At 41.6% G+C, this 21,233-nt stretch overlaps 1 protein-coding gene across 2 annotated transcripts; it reads right to left on the bottom strand.

The window, feature by feature from the left end:
- Positions 1 to 1,259: 1,259 nt before the first annotated feature.
- LOC145456673 (nck-associated protein 1-like) lies at positions 1,260 to 21,009 on the bottom strand. Of its 2 annotated transcripts, none has more exons than XM_080334771.1 (27): positions 20,781 to 21,009; positions 19,944 to 20,054; positions 18,624 to 18,716; positions 18,230 to 18,286; positions 18,022 to 18,164; positions 17,106 to 17,199; positions 16,908 to 17,045; positions 15,895 to 15,997; positions 15,725 to 15,830; positions 15,537 to 15,663; positions 15,338 to 15,474; positions 14,547 to 14,688; positions 13,674 to 13,805; positions 12,065 to 12,210; positions 11,677 to 11,923; positions 11,018 to 11,160; positions 10,822 to 10,953; positions 10,643 to 10,764; positions 8,686 to 8,779; positions 7,663 to 7,808; positions 7,503 to 7,600; positions 6,489 to 6,582; positions 4,386 to 4,468; positions 4,242 to 4,322; positions 2,812 to 2,904; positions 2,527 to 2,751; positions 1,260 to 1,841 (listed from the first exon to the last, which is right to left on the bottom strand). In XM_080334771.1, exons 1-27 carry the CDS (start codon positions 20,904 to 20,906, stop codon positions 1,584 to 1,586), a joined length of 3,471 nt encoding a protein of 1,156 aa, XP_080190897.1. In that variant the 5' UTR covers positions 20,907 to 21,009; the 3' UTR covers positions 1,260 to 1,583. The 2 variants fall into 2 exon arrangements, with proteins under 2 accessions (XP_080190897.1, XP_080190896.1); XM_080334770.1 differs by lacking the exon at positions 6,489 to 6,582 and adding an exon at positions 5,550 to 5,643.
- Positions 21,010 to 21,233: the final 224 nt, after the last annotated feature.

Here is a 21,233-nt window from a genome sequence, read left to right as displayed (position 1 = left end):
CTGATGTTTGGTGTTTATATATTAGAAGCAGAAAATGACTTGTGACTCAATCGTTGAATATTCCACTTCGAACCTCTATTCCTGAGAAGTGATTGCGTAATCATTACTAATCCTTTAACTGAATTCCAATTACTATTTGGATACCATTAAATCCATCGTCAGAAGTAGGCCTACTGCAGACAAAACAGCCTCGGCATGCTCTTGAGTCGTAAGGCCTCGACTAGTAATACAATATCACCTCAGTTCAGTTCAGCAATGCATAATTTCATACAAAAAGCATCATCTGTGTGAAACTAGCTGCGACTCATCAAAGTTCGTTGTCTGTGTATCACGTATGTCAGAATCTGGCATTGGAAACAGGATTAATGGTCGATTGCAAGGGAATAAGAATGAATTGTTTCTCAAGTTGGTCGATCGTTGAAATCAAATTGACAATGAAGACCCACTCTTGCACGGATACCAGGGTTGTAACCAAGTCACAAGTAAATCTCACTTATATGTATTTGACTCGAGTCATATGATAAAATGACCTGAGTCACCAAACAATCGTGACTCAAGTTGAGTCTTTACAAACCTGATGGATACAATATTGAATATAGTTTCGGAAGTTGGTCTTTGATTTCTAATTCACACTGAAGGCCTGCATGGATTTTGGAGATAATGGCTCACAAGTTATGCTTTACTAACAAAAGTTGGTCATTTCCGGACCATTCATAACACACACTCCTACACAATTTTCAGTCAATAAACGTCTGCTGTTTAAATAAGTTATACTCACATAGTATTTAGCATTAGTTACTGTGAATGTAGCATATCAACTATTAATTCTCGGCTCTCGTGTTAGTCTGCATGCATCTTCTCTGCAAATTAACCAATTTGACTCTTTTGTGACTTGACAAATTTCAAAATGAGCCAGGTGAAAATTTGCATTGCCTCACAATGACTTCTTTGCCACTCGAATGTAGTGACTTTATACCAACACTGCCTGATATCCACCCACCCCGTAGCAATACTCATGGTGACCTGTACACCATCATCGCAGTTGTCAGCTAACGTTAATTACGTGGAAACGGTAATAACCCTGGCTGAAGCATTCATCGGTCTTCCATGAAATTAGTATGCTTGTAACGAGGTGCAAATTAGGCACACACATCGGTTTGTTTCCCTATCACAGTTCCTCAACCCTAATCATATATATATATAAATATATATATTGCTACCCCACTGTATATGCAATATGCATACAAGAAACACACCGATTCCATATATATATGAAGACATGTTATAAAGATGTAATACTGTACACAGGTACATGCGTACAGAGTCAACGGTTATAAATCTCAACATCCCCCCTCTAGTCCAGAATATTTGCAGACGCCTCTTTAGGGGAGCAGAGTAAAACGCATCATCCGTAAAAGATAGATTTCGAAGATCTTCCGGTCCTAGGCAAGCCTGTGTGCTAATGCATTTCATGGATTGAAAAGGCGAATGTAGTTATGCTGAGAAGTACACAAAAGCAGCGTGCAAGGAGAGACGCCGTTTGTCGCGAAAAGGATCTCATATGACGCGATCGCGTCCACAAATCAGGCGTTGGCGTTGGGGTCGGAAGCCTGCGGGTTGGGAGACGTCTGCCCCGCGACGTTGGCTTTGGCAGACTGGACACGCACGGCGTGGTACGAGTTGCGGAGGAGCACATACGGGAAGCACGACTCGAGCAGGTCCATGGTGAGGACGGGGGAGTCCTTGACTATTTCTTCCAGGAGAAGGTAGACGGAGTCCCGGTTTCGGGTGCTGGCCCGGTCCGTTTCCAGTCCGAGCTTTAACAGGCTGGAGGAGGCGAGCTGGAAGATATCGATCGTGAACGCAACTTCAAATGTGACGTGTTGAGTTACATTGAGTCGCTAGACAACAGATGCGGTCAGTAACGAAGTATGTTTTCCCTATTTCAACCACTTACTCGTGTGGCTACGGTTTTGTAAAACTTCCACTCGACATATTTTTTCGGCAAAATGAAAGTAGAAAGTAGTTTTAAGATAGTTTGTTAAGTACAAAAGTAACTTTTGCCAACATGTACTACATTAAAGTGGGCATGTTTTGGACACAACTTCCAATTCTGCTTGCAAAATTTCTTACTGTGCCCAGATTTGATTTTGGGATAAGCTTGCATCACGTTTACGAGTGAAATCATTTTGCTAACAGTCACGGCAGCTGAATATATTGTAATGCAAAAAGAATGATGACACTACATCATATTTCAATGAAAAGCTAGAGCATTAGACCCTTCGGCGAAATCTACTTTATCAAACTACTTAAAAATTGAGTAGAAATATATGACGTATCTTCAGCCGCTCCCATGGTCCACGTAACAATACTTGTCAATATGCCACAGTCTCAACCACACGATGGACTTAGGTGAAAAATGGTAGCCGATGACTAGGACACATGAAATTCATACCAGGTTTAGGCATTCGCATGACCACCAAAACCAAAGATTACGTTTGAGAAACGCAACACACTCAAACGTACCGCTAAAAATTCGGTCAGCCTCTCCTGGATATTCCCTTTTGTCACGGTGAAAAGCGCGGCCGCGACCCGGTTGACCGCGAACGCGATGCAGTGACAGCTGTTCTGGTGGGCGCCCAGCTCGGGCAGGAATATCGAACCCTCGTCACGGGCCAGGACCGGAATCGAAACAGCCAGAAACACCATCAGCAGACACGCCAGCTTGTGCTCGTCCTCGGGGCTCTCGTTCTGTGGGTAATTTGATCTATTTTCCCGAGACTAAGGCGCGCTATCAATTCCGAGCCTCACCTTACTGGCCGATGCGAGGGCTTGGCAGAGCGCCGGGTCTACGTTGCATCTTATTCCGGCGGCCGACGCAAGTTCATCGATGGTGATGCTCACCTGAATGTAACAGGTCAACAGTGAGGCAAGGTCTACAAATCTGAACGAACATTTTTCCGGCGGCTACGGATTCAAACCGAATGTAGCCGTAACTAAATATATATAGATATCATAGGCGCTGAACTCTGATTTTCCATAGGTATGCGAGCCCGATGACGTCAGAAAGGAGTGACGTCAAAATGTGGCAGAATTGATAAATAAGGCTGTGTAAATGCGAAATCCCGTCCTTTTGAAATGGCCATTCTGACGCTAATATTCAGTTACAGTCGTATTACCAGTGTTGCGCGCGGCCAATTAGCGAGATTCATCTGTGCACAGCACATGCACCATGTAACGCGACACGATCTCTCGCTGAGATGATCGCGAAATTAGATCATTGATTGCCGTGCCCTTAGCAACCGTCGCTGGCCTGGTTTATCGCGTCTCCAACAAGCCTAGCTCCGCAGGCTTGATGAATCGCATCTGCATTGAGATTGTATAATCACGCATCACTGCTTTTAGACATTAGGAAGAAGAACTAGCATTTCTATTTCCTGTGCAACCCGTTGTGTTTTTTCTATTACGTCATAATTTCTTTCCAGTCGCAAATACAATTTCATTTGAAGAGCGTGTGTGTATTTGTTTTCTAAACCAAGACAAGCTAGTGTATTGGCCATTGTAGAAATTGCCGTCTTTTTTGTCAAAGTCGGGACGTATCTTTCCGCGTTGCTTCTAATTACTGACATTCGATTAATGGGTTAATTTGCTCGCTTAAGCGACAGAACGTAATGGAAATGCATTGCGCTTTTTTTAAAATCGCACAATACTCGATACTTGCCTAATAACAGAATTTTGGGTAAGCCGCATACCCAGAAAAATTCCTAGGTATGCGTGGCATACTTGGCATACATGAGCGCCTATGATATATATATATATTTCATCTATTTGTACTGTCATAGGTTATTTTGTGTTATTCGTAGAGATACATGTTGCAATTCCAAAAGTGTCCACCTGTTGCAAATCCTCAAGCAAATCTACTTATAAAATCTACTTGAGTACTTTTCAGACATTTAATTTTCTACTTTCACTTGTAGTGTAGTATTTTAGAGATGTCTCGGGAATTAGTTCTTCTACTTGCCATTTAGTGGGGATGGCATTACATGTAACAACGTAGACTACTGTGACATCTGGCATAAGCATAGGCAACGTATTTGAGAATTTATAATTTAAAGCAATACAAGTAGCTTATTACCGGCCGCCTCTTCCTTATCATCGACACAAATTTGATTAGGCTGGAGCTACTTCCATCGTATGAACGAATCACTCAAAAGGTTTCTTAGTTTTATCACCGGGCACACCTTAATCTCTGTCTCTTTTGGTATGTGATCCTTGAAATCGGTAATCGACGACAGCATGAAAGGAATGCGTTGCTGCAGAACCTGGAAAGAAAAGAATACCTTACGAAAACTTTCGTCTGGACCAAAATACGCTAACCAACTTACGTCGTTCAAGGCATCCTGTGTAGCGGCGCGGAAATATAGTATCACCCCTATGATTGTCATCCGTAGCAGCACTGTCTCCGCACCTACACATCAAGATAAATTAGTATGAGAAATAGAGATATTGCAGCTAAAAATACCCAATTGTCAATACTGTGTCAAAAGGTATCCTGTAATAGACTGCTGGTGTGATCATGAATTTTTCAAAAACATCTATGCTTGCCAGACTAGAGATAACTAAGATTAAGATCATTCAAGAGAACGAAACAATGTGAATCACGCAACACATAACAATTGTGCGCTTCCTGTCGAAAACAATTATGGACGATAGAGCAACGTCAATTATTCATGCCGAAAGCCACAAACCAAACAAAAGCGAATAAAAAATGGAAATACTCAATAAATTATGAACCACGACAGCATAAAACGTCACGGTCGCAGCTAAAACTGACAAATAATCCTCATGCCTAGACAGGGTAGAGCTACGAAGGCGCAGTGCGTCTCCTGTCAACAAAAGCAACAACGTTACAGTCAAGCTTATTATTTGGGCATGCAACCATGCAACGGCATTCAAGTTAATTCAATACCATGCCAAGTCACATGCACACGCAGAGTACACCAAAGTAACGTTTTGGCTATGTAAACACATCGAGTAACGCATGACTATGGAGACAAGACCCATGGACCACATCACAAAACGAAAGAAGCTAGAATACATCAAGACTAGTGATCGACCGATACACCAGCATCAAACTCATTGCCATTTCGAGCTCTGGACCAATATTGTAGAGATAGATAGTAATGAATTTTTACTCATTGAGCTAGAGCTTTCGATATGGACTGTAAATTTAAAGTCAAACAACCTTGCCGAGGAGGTATAATTATGTATAAGTAAAAATTTATAGTGGCACGTAAAGAGCCCGAAAATAACCGACCAAAGATTGCACCAAAATAATTACTTCACACAGGGTCAGCCGTTATATCGGTATTTCCACGGCAATAAACTACCGTTCGATCAGTAACCGTGATTTAAAAAAAAAAGCAAGTTCGCGACCACAGAAATGAACAAGTCCAAACAGCTTGTTCGGTGCGACAACGCAAGGCCAAGAACGAAAACGTGATGCACAGAGTCGACAAGCAAGCCGCTAGATGCAGTTACAACTTTACCCTCGAGGCGTCTATAATGCACCGCCATCTGTTCGGGCTTGTCAAAGTTAGTTCGCAGTACGGCCAGGGTTTCTCGGTTCTGCGCGACTGATTTCTGTCAATAGACCACGCAAGATGTAACCCACCATGCCAGAAAACGCAACGGATGCCGTCGCGTAGACATTTCCAAACTACACCAACACAGAATTAATTTATAACTACGAATAACGGCGTATATGCATGAAAACTATGAAAGTTTTCATAGCTGTCAAACCAGTCCGGATTTCTTTTGTTACGATGGATGAAATTATGAAAAAGATTAGCCATTGCGTTACTTTCATCGTCATTCAAGCATCCCTTGCTACTAATGCGTCATTTGCGACATATACGGCGTAATTGTTCCAACATATTCACCACCAAGGAAATTAGGAGCCCGTGTTTCAAATTTTGGACACGTGGACACGCCAGGTCTTGAAAAGTGATTGAGCTGTTTTCAAGATTATTATTTATCAACAGTTGCTAACTAGAAATCCCACTGAATGTGTCCTTGATTGAAAACTTAAAATCATATATATAACAACCCAAACGATTAACACACTGTTAAATGGAAACTAGATGGACAATGGACATGTCACATGAAACTTTCAACATGTATAGATCTGCTCTACAGAGAGATATCCAGAGCATCAAAAGGCCCCGATAGTGAAAATATTAAAGATCAGAACAGCCTATCTTAGAAACTCCATCACACAGATACCATAGCGTCGAGCAAAGCTACTGTTATTCAACCCGGTTACTACTGTTATTTGCATCACAGCCAAAGATCGAAAAGTGAACATGACCAGGTCATCGATCGGATTAATATCGTCAGAATTACAGCAAGCCAGATTGTGGCCGCATGCATTTTTAGAATCGGCCGTGCAATTCCGTTACGAGCCGCGTCGTCCGAGCGGTAACTACCGTCTAACTGTCCCATCTGCTGCAGTATGGTTCCCAGTTTGGATTTGTTTTTCTTGATGGCTGACAGTAGCTTGACGTTTCGCTGCACTGTCACCTACACACAGAAACGCCGGTCCAGATCAATTCGCAATGAAATATAATGCAAGACAGGGTTTGCGCCGGAATGTTTCAAAACATGAACCTTGGTTCGAACCGATGCTCGAGAAATATTCCAGAGATCAGCGAGTTTTAGGTGGTTGTTTGAGGGCAATATCTTTCGAATCTCTGTTCGCACCAACGCTAGAGATAAACTACAGATGCAATTTATTACATCGTGGGAAATATCTTTCAAACCACAGATTAAACTGCCATTCAAGTTCAATACAGCGTGGGACATACCTTTCGAGTGTAAAGACAGCAGCAAACACAGTTCGTTACAGGGTTAAGGCCCAACATATAATGCATCAAAGTAACGAAGCCTTTTTTATTCAACGCTTATTTGGAACGAGTAAAATTTTCGATAGCAGAATGGAATTGGGATCACTTTCACATAATTCGGAATGTATCAACAAAATAAATTTGCTGGACTGCGAACATAATAACGGTTGCCTGACATCTGAGAATGTGACAATGAAAAACGGCAGTTGAGCGTACGACACTTGGGCATGCGACTTCAACCCAAAATTAACCCTTACGCTAAACGTAACCCCAACCTAACCCAAAATCCACAGCTAAATCTAACCCAGCTTCTCAAGTGTCAATTGCTATAGTGTCGAATGCTCATGTCTCGCCAGCATAATAATAATAACCCAGTGAAACATTCTCAGAATCCGACCCGGGTGATATCAGTTGGGAAATTTTTAATCAGCCATAGTCACCAACGTTAACTGATGTCGAATTCCTAGAACAGAGAGGGCAATTAGTATTTTTCCATATCGGAATGGGAAAATTTCCGCTTCTGCATACGACAGACAACAGGACAAGTCTCTAAATATGGATCAGGATTCTGTAGAACGGCAAGAAAAATCAGTTTACCTTCAACTCGTTGATTTGACTGGCGACGTGCCACGCCAAGCTCTCGTTCAAATGCTTCATCCCGTACGGTCCAATCAGATCGGCGAGCGCCCTCAATTCTAACGAATACGTCCGGTCAGGTTAGGTCGCGGCCAACGCGGGCAAAACCTTCGATACGTACCGGCGATGTTAGAGAACTCTTCGGGATTGATCGTGAGCTGATTTCCGGAGTTCTCGTTGCCGGGGATCTGGATGAATGACTTTCGGACTTCGGAAAATACCGTCGAATTGCCGTTGCTGACCTGCCGTAGCAGAACATCGAGATACCTGGCGAAAGCGGCGGTATTATGACTTTGTACGGGTATTGATTGTTAAACAATAGAAAAGTGCTGAAGTCAAGGAGATTCGCCACAAAATAACCTGTTACATTCGTCAGACGTCACCATTTGGGCTGGGGATACTAGGGTTACCATGCGTCCTCATTTTTCCGCTCTTTAAAAATGTCCGCCGAGGACGTCTAAATGTCATCCGTTTTGGTAATTTGTCCTCCTTTACAACTTTTACAGCTAAGATAATGGAGAGGTTCGAGTGAAAATGGGCATAAATGACACTAGATTGGAAATTTGTTGCTCGATCGAAAGTGACGACCTTTTTTCTAGTCAACCCACCAAATAGCGAAATCGGCTATTTCCAGTTTTCAGGGTATATTGATTCGCGAACTCAAATCCTAACGGAGAATCAATTCATATGATAAGAGTCAATGACACTGATAGTCGTTTTATCAATAAGAAATACCGTTTCCATACTTTCATTCCATCGCAGAAGCCTCGAGCCCTCGCCAATTCTTCAAATATTGCAGCACAAGGGCTTCGTTGCCACAATTTGAAAAAAAATTACACTCATTTCCGATTGAAGCGGCATAAATTACATCGTGTTCGCGCAAGAGTAACATATCCGATCTCTTCAAGTCTGTTGTACCGTTATGCTATTTTCATGGTCGAATAATTATGCTGTGGATACTTTTTTTCAAGGAAAGCAACCAAAAACCTGAACAATTAGGTCACAAAAACACTCCAAACAGGAACCCAGCATGGAATTTCATGTGCCATAATACACGAGGTGGTCGTCGAGATGGGCCGCTCGCTTTTATAGTAGGCCTACATTTTGAATACCGCAGAGGAATTTTTCGCCGTATCCCGCTCACCATTGACTGTATATCGTGGTGATCGTGTTCTCTCCTCTGCTGTCCTGCTGCTGAGTTTGTTGCAATAGCACGCTGTTGAATATCTTCGAGATATCTGAAAGTAGGAAGCGTGAAACTTGACACCGGAACGCAGAGAATAAAAACGAAAAAGACACAGGAAATGCGGGGCAAACTGTGCAAATGCATACTCAACACAGATTTCAAGAAGCGCCAAAGAACGTCTGGGAATGAAGCCTATCTTATAAAATGATCCCACAGGAACTGGGAAATAACTTGGTATCGAACCAGGCCGACTGAAGCCATCGATGGGGATTTTTGCCAGCAGTAAAATTACGCAAAGCACAGCACTCTTGCATTCATCAGCTTATCCATTTATGGCGATATTACTCGATTGAAGAACCTCCGGTATTCCGACTTGGAACAAATGGTAATATAATTTCGTTACTCGAAGAAAAATTGGCTCCTGCTATTCAAACTCGAATCATGACAATTGATAGGATACTTGGCTCGCACTTGAGTACTCAAATCATTGTGCTAAGCCCTAGCCCAGTGGTTCCCAAACGGTGGGCAATTCCCCACTGGTGGGGAATTCATTGGCTTTTGGTGGGGAATAGACCCATTTGTTCAAAATTATATACAGCACAGTCTACATATTCACGGAGACACCTGCGCAATTACCGTTACTAGTTAACTGCTCTGGAATGTACGTAGCGAAAATTATATTGCGTGTTGTTCACAAAACCTCATTTCCAACTCTGGATGGTCAATCATGGCGTCACAAACGCATCCAGCACGACTAGTTTAACATGAAATAACGCTCCCGCGAAATTCTGAGCGTTACTGGTATCAGTTCACAATACGTTTTATGTTGCAGTTATAGGCGATTGTCCTGCGTACTGGTGTGGTTGTGTGTCTTGTGTAGTCAAACCAGCAAATAGTTGCTCTGTGATGACAAAAGCGCTGGGTAGTGGGGAACAGGAATCTAACTGCCGCACCCCAAACCCCCCAATTGGGGGGGGCGAGCTCGAAAGGGCCCAAATTAACATGGATGAAAGTTTTTTTTATTAATTTATGCCACTTTTTCAAAGAATTTTCGCGATTGGTTAGCGATTTAATATTGCCAAATATCTAATTATTGGATACCCTTCCCCACGAAAACACGTGCATTTTATAGAACTGGAGAATTAGGCACCGGCCATTACTGCGCCACGACGCACCAAGGCATATGAAGTTATAGGCCATGTAACATGCAACTCCGAGAAGTGTGTCAGAGCGATCAGCAGCGAGAAGACCTTGGCCGAGAAGGAATGGCCTTTTGGTGACCTAAAACCTCGATATTTATACAATACATATATGTTCAATTGGCTAAATGGCTGGCGCCGGATGTTTCTGTCCTGGCCATCTGAGTCCCACAAAGACAAATGCTATCCCGCAAGGAAAAATTGTTTGCCAGTAAAGCAATACCAATATGAAATCGTGTGTGCCTTTTAGTTGTGGTGATTTCCATATCTTTTGACATAGCAGATTCAATATACCAACGGGTCCACCCGAAGATGTTCAATTCTTATTTAGGGGTCCTGCCTTTTCCAACACACCTCACTCAACTCTACCGGAAAATCTGATTCTGAGAGCAGAGAGGGGAACATATTGACCGATTCAAACACGAATTATATAAATTTTTCGTGCTTCACGCGTTTAGGCGAAATAAGGCGACGCACTAAACAGTATACCCAACGTCGCTGATAAGTTACAGGGAAAATGCGTACAGGCTCAGCGGGGATGGGGTTCTGGGGCCCAAGACAAACGTTTTTTGGCGGGGCTAACAAAGTGCTGTTACGGTCCTGGTGGGGAATGAAGGCTCGGAATAAATCTGAAGTGGGGAATGAAGACAAAAAGGTGGGGAACCACTGCCCTAGCCCTAGCTAATGTGAGCCACGGCAACACAGCTCACACTTACCAAGCTGCACATAATGTTCCATCGTCTGCACGGTCGCCATATATGTCTTAATGCGAGACAGCAATTCAGAAGGCTTCGCTACTTCATTTGTCTCCTTGTTAAACGCCAATGCCACCAATTGCCTGAAAAATCAGCATTCCAGCACCACAGACATGCAAGCACACAATAACGCCCCGCACTTTGCGAATCGACTTTCGATCTGCGCCGCCAGGAACTCCTTCGGCGAAAACGTGTGGTCCCAAACGACAAACGTCTGCCGGTAATTGATCGCCGCGCAGATTTCGGCCAGAGCGTGATGGAACTTGTCCATTCTTAACGTAGAATGACCGTTCACAGCGCCGCATTGAAATCGGAAGACGTCGACCGGTAGCCTACCTCGTCACTTGCAGAATGTCTTTCCTGAAGCTTTCCGCTCCCGGCTTTTTGGTCTCGCCGACGTTCATCTTTGTGTTCTTCTTGCCCTTGGGCTTCTTGCGGACGCCCTGTCTCAGATGAGCGGCCGCATTTTTCGGTAAGACCTGTGTTTATCATTTGCAAAGTCAAGCTGGCGAGAATTCGATTCGCGAATAGACAAAGGTTGTGGAGTCGGAGTTCCGTTAAATATTCTCTTGATGGAGTCGTAGTCACAGATTATTACTCCTTTATGAGTAGGACTTGGTGAAACACATGCTAGCTGGAGTCTGTTAGATTGCTCCCATACCCACTCCAACTACTTAAAATCAAACCAAATGTTCTCGAATGTTACAAAAAGTGCCGCTGCAATTACAGAAGTTATCAAGTTTCTCAGCTATGCGGACCTGCACAAACTGAATTCTGTCAAGTAGAGAGTGGTATTGAGATGGATTTCATTGCCTGCACTTTTGTATGGGTGGCGCGACTGACTACACAGAAAAGTTTGGCATGATCTGAAAAAATTTAGAGGCGGGATTCAAATCTGAAAGCGAAACTTGATTTTTATTTCAAAATATTTAACCCACGTATGGGTGACCCATATTCTGCATGCAGTATTATCTTAATAAACTGACGAGCCGCACCTGGTCGCTGAGTGCGCACTGCTCTTCCGCGATGTTGAAAATCAGATTCCTGGCGTCCTTCGCCATGTCGTCCAGAAACGTGGTGACGTAGTTCATGGCCCGGTCCTTGATGTGGAGACGTTCCTCGGGGCAGAAGTCGCTGATCGCGTTCCGAAAATGCCCACAGATCAGCGGGAACGATATCGAGAACCGTGAGTGCAGCTCCAGACTGCGTTTGAACGATGTCGCGAGGATGGTCGGAAAGAAACTGTGAAGGTATCACGCATTCTATTAAGCCTGTGAGCAGTACTCGAATACGCGACTTGACTGGGTAGCTGAATACTTCAAGCATATTTTTAAAACGAATATTCTCACCCAGGTAACCCAGAGGAAGAGGCAAGCATCTCACCACAAGTCGGACAAATCCGAAGTCTCGTTCAACATTTCGTCCAAGTCGTCTACCATTCGGCAGTGAAACATGATACTGTTCATCAGTTTGCCCAACTGTTGGTTGTCTTTCAGCATGAGGGCAGCTTTCGAGACGCAGGTATAGGCCTGTCGACAATGAATACATTACAGTTAACCAGTCTGATAATAATTACAAAGGAAGACGTTTGCTATTGTAACAGCACAAGCCTGGCAAATGGGTACTGTTGTGAATAAAACTATAACGTGGATCGCTGATTCACCGCGGCAAATAGTAATCTCTACACGGGAAAGTCAAATCTTGAAGAATATTGTAAGAGCAGGTACCTCTCACAAGGTTTGAAATAAATTTGAACTGATGCAAGTACTAAAAACAAACACGTTCCTAGAACTGCTTTGTGACAAAAATTATGTGAGATCGAGTGGTAGCACGTAATGACTAGTCATGCGAATGTACTGTAGCTGCAAGCAATGCGCATGAGTCATTTCAAGATATATATATTACTGAGTCTATCTACAACGAGTAGGTTGAAACAAGGCACTACAAATAGGTATGATTAAGCGCTCAGTGGGATATGACCTGTTGATAAGGAACTGTTTGAGATTGGTATATACACTCCTTATAATAGACCTTGCTATTGCAAATATATAATATAGGTCGCATAGACATGGCCCATATTAACCAATCGCATGTAGTTGAGTTTCAATGGTACCGTAATGCAAAACGTAGGTTTAGTATTCAATAGAATTGCCTTTCGGTAGCCAAGTACTAGTACACATATACATAAGTCTTGGGGTCCAAGTGAGCAAGGTTGAATGGAAGAGAGTTGTTTGTAATTTCAAATGTTGTGGAATCAAATAATGACAGCATTTCGTATAATTCACGATGCTGAATAAGGCCATACACATCTTACTTTATATCTACTGGTAACACAATTTCTTCATGATTGTGGTAGAGAGAGAGAGATTGGTAAGACTACGGCACCACAATGGCTCGTATAAACTATCTATGGCAGGGGTGCTTGCAAGGTCAACGGAGAGATCGCGAAGCTGCCAACGTTTTTTTGGTATATCGCAAGATTCTCTAATCATCCACCTCAACAGGTGAAAGTACCGATAGCAACAATGCATTGTCATTTTCAGGGTAAAATCAATGAAGCAAATATTAGACGAGAACAAAATCAGGATAAGCAGCAGCATGATAAGTGAAGAAGGAAAAATTTGGATTTGTAAATTTCTGTATTGTTGGCATAGAAAAGGAGCTGCATTTATAAGGCTTGAGTGCCCCTGATCCACGGTTTGTCAGTGAAATGATGATTTAGTAGTGAACGTGGTCATTCAATTTTAGAAACACAGGCATGGGACGATCACGAGCGAGCCTCGAACATCTTTCCAGACTGTCCAGATGCCCACTACCAATAGCTAGCATAACTGCACAAGATAAATGCTCATCCGCATATCAAAGCGGGAACGTCATATTCCATATCCCAATGTCGAAATATATCAAGATAACGACACCCGCAACCGTTCATCACGTGGGAATCCGTTGCAGAATTCTTAAACCACAACTATTCACACACGTAATTGCCAACCTGCAAACGAAACCAGTCCAGTCTCATGCCGCGGAAATCGAACAGCTCTTTCTGCTCCACTTGTTTAATACTGAGCGATGTCATGGTGTTCACCACAGATGTCATTATTACAGACTCGTCTTCCGGGCATACCTAGAAGACACAGACAGATCAATCCGTTTGCGGCAGTCAGAAACCAGAGGCGTCAAAAACGATGCTAGCGTAACAACGCACGTTAGTGATACCAATCAGGCAATCATTGATACCGTAATAATAATAATAGATGGACAGTGCAAAGGCATCTGTTACAAGCCATAATTGATGGACAGTGCAAAGGCATCTGTTACAAGCCAGGTGCATGGTATGGTGATTGGGTGGCACCAGCAATTTTTAGGATACTTCGACTATCCCGATTATTCAAGTATAGCAAGTATTAGACATAATTTGACCTGTCTTTTTAAGATATTGCTCAATCAAATACGCAGACGGTTCGATTTAATTTTGTGGTCGATCCAACTTGTGTTGGTTGGCAACGATCGATTGTGATATGGAATAGTTTGATTGAACGTGTAATGTCAAAAATTACATGTCGCCGAATGACTGAAGCAATTGAAACGGCATTTGAAATCAAACTGACCAATCATATCAGTAATATACAATATAGGATACAAATGACATAGTTAAGTATCGACATAACATTTGAACTATATTACATTTGATCCAAGCACTTAGCACAGATGTTAGTCTCGGTTAAACTTGTTATAATACTACTACTCTACACTAGGAAATGACCTGTTCATTAATACTAGTATACCGTACTAGTCTACACTACACTAAAAGGTAGCCTTTAATGGACTTGCACCAGGAAACACATTACCAAAGCACGTTACTTACCGACAGGTTTTGAACCGTTTCATTAAGAACAATGGCGTCGTACCCGTACAGATACTGAACGTAATACCGCTGTATGACTTCGTCATAACTGCGCACGAGTTGCCTCATCTCCTCCATGTAAAACATCAACTCTCCAAGATACCTGACGAAACCAGGTAGTGAACGACCAAAATTACATTAGCACATCCACGCAACCAACATATGCTTGCTAAGTATTGACATTCCTATAAACGCGATACAAATGTATATTGGGCTACAGTGGTTCAAAATTTGTCGGCTCTCAAAACATCAATGTTTTCAGGCAGTTTCTCTATGTATAGTCCCTAAACCCGCATTAATGACACTTTCTAAAACAAATCATGGGTTGTGTCTATCTGTGTGTTAACCTGCTGGTACTGGAAGCTTGTAAGTTGAGTTGGAGAATGATTTGATCCAGGTGAAATCGATTTACCAAGAATCTGAAATTACCAGCAAATCGTGTTTGCTGGGAACAAACTTGTTTCATTGCCGTCACGTGAAATATTGTAGTTTATGGCATGCTAGGCTAGACCACAATGTAATTGAAGTCACCCAAGTGTCAAGGCCCGGATCTAACACACTAAAGAGTTGGCACATGTCACAGACGATGTAATTTTAAAATCAAGGTACCAGACACATAAGTGAAATATAGTATTGAGAAAAGCCCTATGGGTTTTGGTGAAATTTTAATAAAAAATGGGGCATTGGCAAGGCATACAATCAGCTTGGGTTTTGCAAAATACCAAACAAACACCTCCCATACATTCGCTCACCTATCCACAAAGTCTTCGGGATTCGCCTTTTTCAACAAATTTCCAGTGTGACGCACCAGCCACAACACCTCGTCTCTAGCATAAGCCAGAGACATAAAAACAAACAACGTCTTGGGTCCCAACAGCCCGGGCTGATCCTGCAAATATATGTTGAAAACGCTGATTGCAAAGGCATGGGCGCCATGAAATTTCTTAGTACCGTTATCAGATATGTGAGCTCCTTCATGGCGGAGCGCAGAAATTTTCGCTTCTCGTCGTGATTTTTACCAGCGTGTTGCGCGGCGTAATCTCGACACTCCCGGACTTCCGCAACTTTTTTGTTATACCTAAGAGGCACAAAATGGAGGTTGAAAAATGCATCAGTTTCAATGCAAAACATGAACCGACCCCTTCAAACCGGAAAATATCTCCTCCGTCATTCTGTGGATCATGATTATTTCGTCTCGGAACAGCGAAATACAAAAGTTCCCTTGCAGCACTGGCTTCCAAAGGTCTGAAATACGCGAGATGCGTGTCTATCTCCCCGAATAATTAAATGCGCATAAACGATTCCTTACTCTGTGTGGCCTCAGCATTGGACAACAATGAGCCGTGGCATAGCAAATACCCGAAATATATCCACTTCTCCATCCGATCCATCGCGAGGTACTCGCAAGGCATCTACAGAACACAATGTACTTGAATTGCTAATCGCACTCACTCGTACAACGCTGATATTGTGCGTCTGTGTGTGCTACCAATTATAAAAATACTGAATCAGGATCACACCAATAACAACACCTCAAAGTTCACATAGCACCTTCAAACACTTTCACTTATAGAAACGAATGCTGTGCTTTCTACACAGATTTCTACTGGCCATGATTGTACTATCTTAGTTAGTAAACTACAGATACATAGCAGATTTTGAAGGAGATTAGACCTACACTCAGGCTAGTGGATCATGGACAGCAGTCGCTCATTACTGCAGTAGCCTATTAGACAGGCAGTTAGAAAGCAGTCTTCCATAGAAAATTACCTACAAATTTACATTCTAAATATAGTTGAACTGTCTTTGCAGTTTTTGTTATTTGCAAGGTACTTTGGTTTCAAGCATAGTTTCTCACTTTTCACTTATTCAAACTGGTGAATGGTGGACATTGTAAAGCAAATAAGCATTGCTATGGAGGAATTACAACTTAGACTAGGGGTCCGCTGGCAGTGGGTCGAGAGCCTACATCCAAATTTTTGGACAGGGATTATTCCAATTTCCCGTAAAAATGAGCACCACATCTGTATATTAATGAGCTTCATATTTTTTCAAGCATAAAATATTTAGGCACAGGCACCAAAATTACCAAATAATGTGTCAAGATTCTCTTTATTTCTTGCACAAAAATAGCTACCCGTACTGGTAACTCCATCACATAATAGCCTATATTTCATATATTTGCATGCTAACAAAACTTGTATTTGCTATTGCTTCGATTAGAAAGTTCGATTCTTGTCAACCACGCTACAAATGGAAGAACACAGCCAACAATGAAAGTAATTAATAAATAGTCATGAAAGCTGCCGTGTCAACACATACTTTTTCAGTAATCGCCGGATTCAGCATAATAGTCGGCGTGCTGATGATACTGAACAGAGACCCCGTCCGCCAATCATCCGCAGTGAGATTCCGCTGAGGATACACTTGCATCATTGATATTAACGCTTGATGTATTGACTGCAAAAAAGAAACAATGAATACGCCGGGCTACGCCCACGCAACGCAATCGTCCCACACCCTTTGATGAACTGAGAAATCCTCGACAAGCTTCTTCAACGGGTTGTTTTCGTAGTCTTGTATCAATTGTGCGAGCCGGGGAAAGTCTTTATCCCTGAAAAACAATTGAAGATTGTGAATATTTTGAATATGCAATGATTGAAAGAAAAATGTGTCCTATGAAATTGCTCATTTTGTAGGTATGCTCTCCATGGAAATCAGTCGCATCAGATTGTCAGCACGACCCCTACAATTTATATCTAGCAAATAGTTTGCCATCTTCACACAATCAAAGAGATTGATGCCCAAGATGAATTGATTTCAAATAAATACTACACGAATACCACATAAGTACATTACCATTGATTAATACCATACTATACCGGCTTTATTCAACCTATTCTCGAAGGCAGCGACGCGCAGCCTGCGGCCCATGAGCCAATTGCAGCCCGCCAATTGGGTTTCAAATTTAGTTTCAACTTCATGACTGTTGGGTTTGATCTAAGCTCAAATTAGCTAAAGGAAGTGATAAAGACACTTGCGGGTGAAGATCATAAAGTTAGCATATCCGAGAGAATGCTAACCGTCCACTGAAAGCTGTTAATCGCGACTCATAAAGTTGGATAAGATTTTGAGCGAGGAGCATTCTGAATGAAACTTTTAATCCAGCGGAGTAGGTTGCCATGATCAGCAGTTTTTGATCTCACCGCTAAGGTATGCATACGATATGTGGACTTTGCACACATGTGTATTTATGACAGAATTTATTCAATAACCAATATAGAATTTTATCGATAGTGCCGCCGCCACCGTTACCAATTCTTAATGACATGATGTGCCTCACAACTACTATAACACCCAATCTGGAGAGCATAAAAAAAGGTTACATGTACCCCGTCTAGATTTAGAAAAACTTCAGAAAAAAACTCTGACTAACGTTTTGCCTTGTAGCATATCATGTGCATGATTATATAGTCCGATAATCGCTTTTCGATCATCTATCCGCGACATCAATATGAAAAGCGACACGTATTTCACGATCATATCCAAGTAGTTGGCAGTCAAATCGTAGCAGAGTGTCTGCGACAAAAACATGTCCGTTGCAAAACGAAAATCACGTATCTCGATATCAAGTGAGAGCTTACAATATCAAAATGAACACCGAGGCTGTCAACGGTAGTCAAAATATCGCTGATGTGATCCTGCAAACAGCAAAAATTTTACGTGTGAGTAAATGTACAGTGTCAATGGATATTGTATACTATAACTCAATAATATACGATAACCATGACTTCGCTAAAACTTACGGCTAAAACTTGAATCAATGAATAGCATTTACAAATTGGACCAATGTGCCTGCTGATAGTTACTGAAATATCATCTGTAGAGCTAAGAGAATTAAACAATTTGACATTCAAGGCAAGAGTAAATTTTGAACAAAATAGTTTTCATCATCCCAAGATTCCTGACAGTTAAAACTAATCTTACATTTCAATAATACTACACCTATAATGGACTAGATTCAAACATGTATCATACCTTAAATTCCATCACATCAACAAAAGTGTAGTAATAAATAGATAATCCCTTTAATATTTCATTCTTTGCGTTGTTAACAGCAGCAAGTTGATTCTGTGAAAATTAGAATAAGACAATAACATTAGCAAGTTTTAAATAGTATATTTCAAAGATAAAATTTTGATGCAATAGAACAGTGGTTCCCAACCTGTGGTACGCGTACCACTAGTGGTACGCGAAGGTAGTCCGGGTGGTACGCGAGTAGATTCTGTTTTTTTTCGACCGAAGGTAGTTATTAGTTAAGGTGGGGTTGAACACAAAGATTGTTCTCCAATAAACTTCAGGCTTAGCGTGGCCTCCTCGTAATCGACTCTAGCTTCCCCTATTCCCCAGCTACCCATTCTACGTGGGAGTGCGAGCAAGGATTTTCATCTCTGATGACTATCAAGTCGAAGAAACGAAACCGACTTGTTGCGCCCATGCATGACTTTCGATGCGCTGTGAGCAAACATATGCCACGCATTGACCAGCTAGTGCACTGGTGTTCAAACTGGAGGGCGTGAAAGCATCTGAAAGGGGGCGCGAAGCTGCGGCCAACTGGTAAATTTTTTCGCGCTTCGCGCGATTTACCTCCATTTCATTGTTGTTGCTTTGTGTATAGTCCTAATTGCATATTGAAGAATTCTCTATAATCAACTGTCATAACCGTACATGCAATAACATTATTCGAGGGCATTGCTAGCATTCTATAGTTGCATTTTGTGATATGACGATAAGAGGGTGGCGCAATTTTTCACTATCATATGCAGGGGCGTGTCTAAAAAAGTTTGAGAACCGCTGAGCTAGTGGAAAATGAGCAAATGCACCCAACAATTGACGTTTGTTGTTTGCTGGTATTTCATTATTATGTTGTTCTTTTTGTGACTGGTGGTGAAAAAACAATTTCATGCATCCCATTAACCCTAGGTCCCTGGCTGATAATGCCTGGTTTATTAGTATTTGCGATTACGTTTCGCATACGTCAAATACGTCATTATGACGTCATAAACGAAGGAATCATTTTTTGACCTCCTTCAGCGCGCGTAACTTATGTATAGGTGGTACGCGAGCACTACATAAAACCTCGAAATGGTTCGTGGGTGGAAAAAGGTTGGGAAACACTGCAATAGAAGATCAGCTTAAATATCCGAAATAGCATTCTTTCAGCTTCATGTCAGAACTAAGTCTATTATATTTACTAAATTATTTGAAAGTCTCATGCAAAGGTCCACGGCTGAATATGACATAATAATATTGGTCAACATATAAAATGTTGGAACAGAAAACGCATAATTCTCTTACCTGATGATTTCTAATGTCAACTGTAGGAAATTTTCGCACAACAAACTTGACTGCTGATTCCAATGATTTGTCAGTTAGAAAAGATGGCTTTGACCTTTGATCTCCGCATGCCTGTTAAGAAATGCGATGTTAGAAGTATAGGGTAAATACCGTAGTTCAAATTTTCATTGCATCTCATGAGGAAAACCAGTAGCCTATATCATGGTATGGAAACGGAAGCATTGAAGAACCTTGAGGAAAACACAGTGCTACTTGGCGGTTCTAACCTAATTCATGGATTTCAACTAATATTAAATTGAAAATATATTATATTTCTCGGGAATAGAAGCTCTTCACACTATTGTTTTCAGAAAGCGGACATCTTGGAATTGCTGAATATGCATCGATTGCATTCATATCTGATTTATCCAGATTTTCCGGTGAGAAAACGCTGCTTTTTCAGACTTCTTTCCCTCAAAATGCAACAAATTTCAGAAATTTTGATTTACATACATGCCTAATGCTCGTAAATTGAAATCATTAGGCTATCTCATCAAATCATTTTATATTACTGCAAGCACTAACTAGTCATTAATCTCGAATTTGGTGGATGAACCATGCCTTCATTTCATCATCACTTGAAGATAAAACAATGACAGAAGCAAAGCACATCTTCAGCTCGCAATTGATGATTGGGACTTTAAACTACTCCCCCCAACTTTACTTATAAGTGGCCTAATGACATTGACATTCAAAATAAATCGGATAAAGCCGCGTAAAAGATTATTCGATCAATAACCTAGTGATGCGGGTCAGTTAGACAACAAGTATATTAAAAATCAATGAAATCACAATTACCTTTTTGATATTGTATATCCGTGTTATCATCCCATCCAGACGATTATTCAAAATCACAAACTTTTCAGCAAGTTTTTGATGGCTCGGCAATGGCCGAGACATCATGCTTCTAGTTACTGATCGCATAGTTGCTGTCTTGTGGAGTATATTTATATCTTTTTCAGTTGCTAACAATTAATGCATTTCTTTAACCACATAGCAAACTGGAATAAAAAAATGCATTCACTCTTGTGCATATAGGATACGCTACGATCATAAGCGATGACTATAATCAACATCATCGATAAGGACGAATGGTGCGGTTAGATTGCATTTGGACCAGATCAATTATAAATCGTTATTAAACGCTGTTTATCCATGATTAACTCCATGGCATGTAGCTGGTGCGATAAATTAATAATTTTGGATAAAAATAGGAAAGAATTGCTAACTTGGGTAGAGCAATACATAATT

Source organism: Botryllus schlosseri, chromosome 15 (assembly GCF_051294905.1).
Source record: "Botryllus schlosseri isolate E-star chromosome 15, Bs_hap1, whole genome shotgun sequence".
Lineage (NCBI taxonomy): Eukaryota > Metazoa > Chordata > Ascidiacea > Stolidobranchia > Styelidae > Botryllus > Botryllus schlosseri.
The sequence above is the reverse complement of the archived record's forward strand: the minus strand, read 5'-3'. Positions and strand labels throughout refer to the sequence as shown.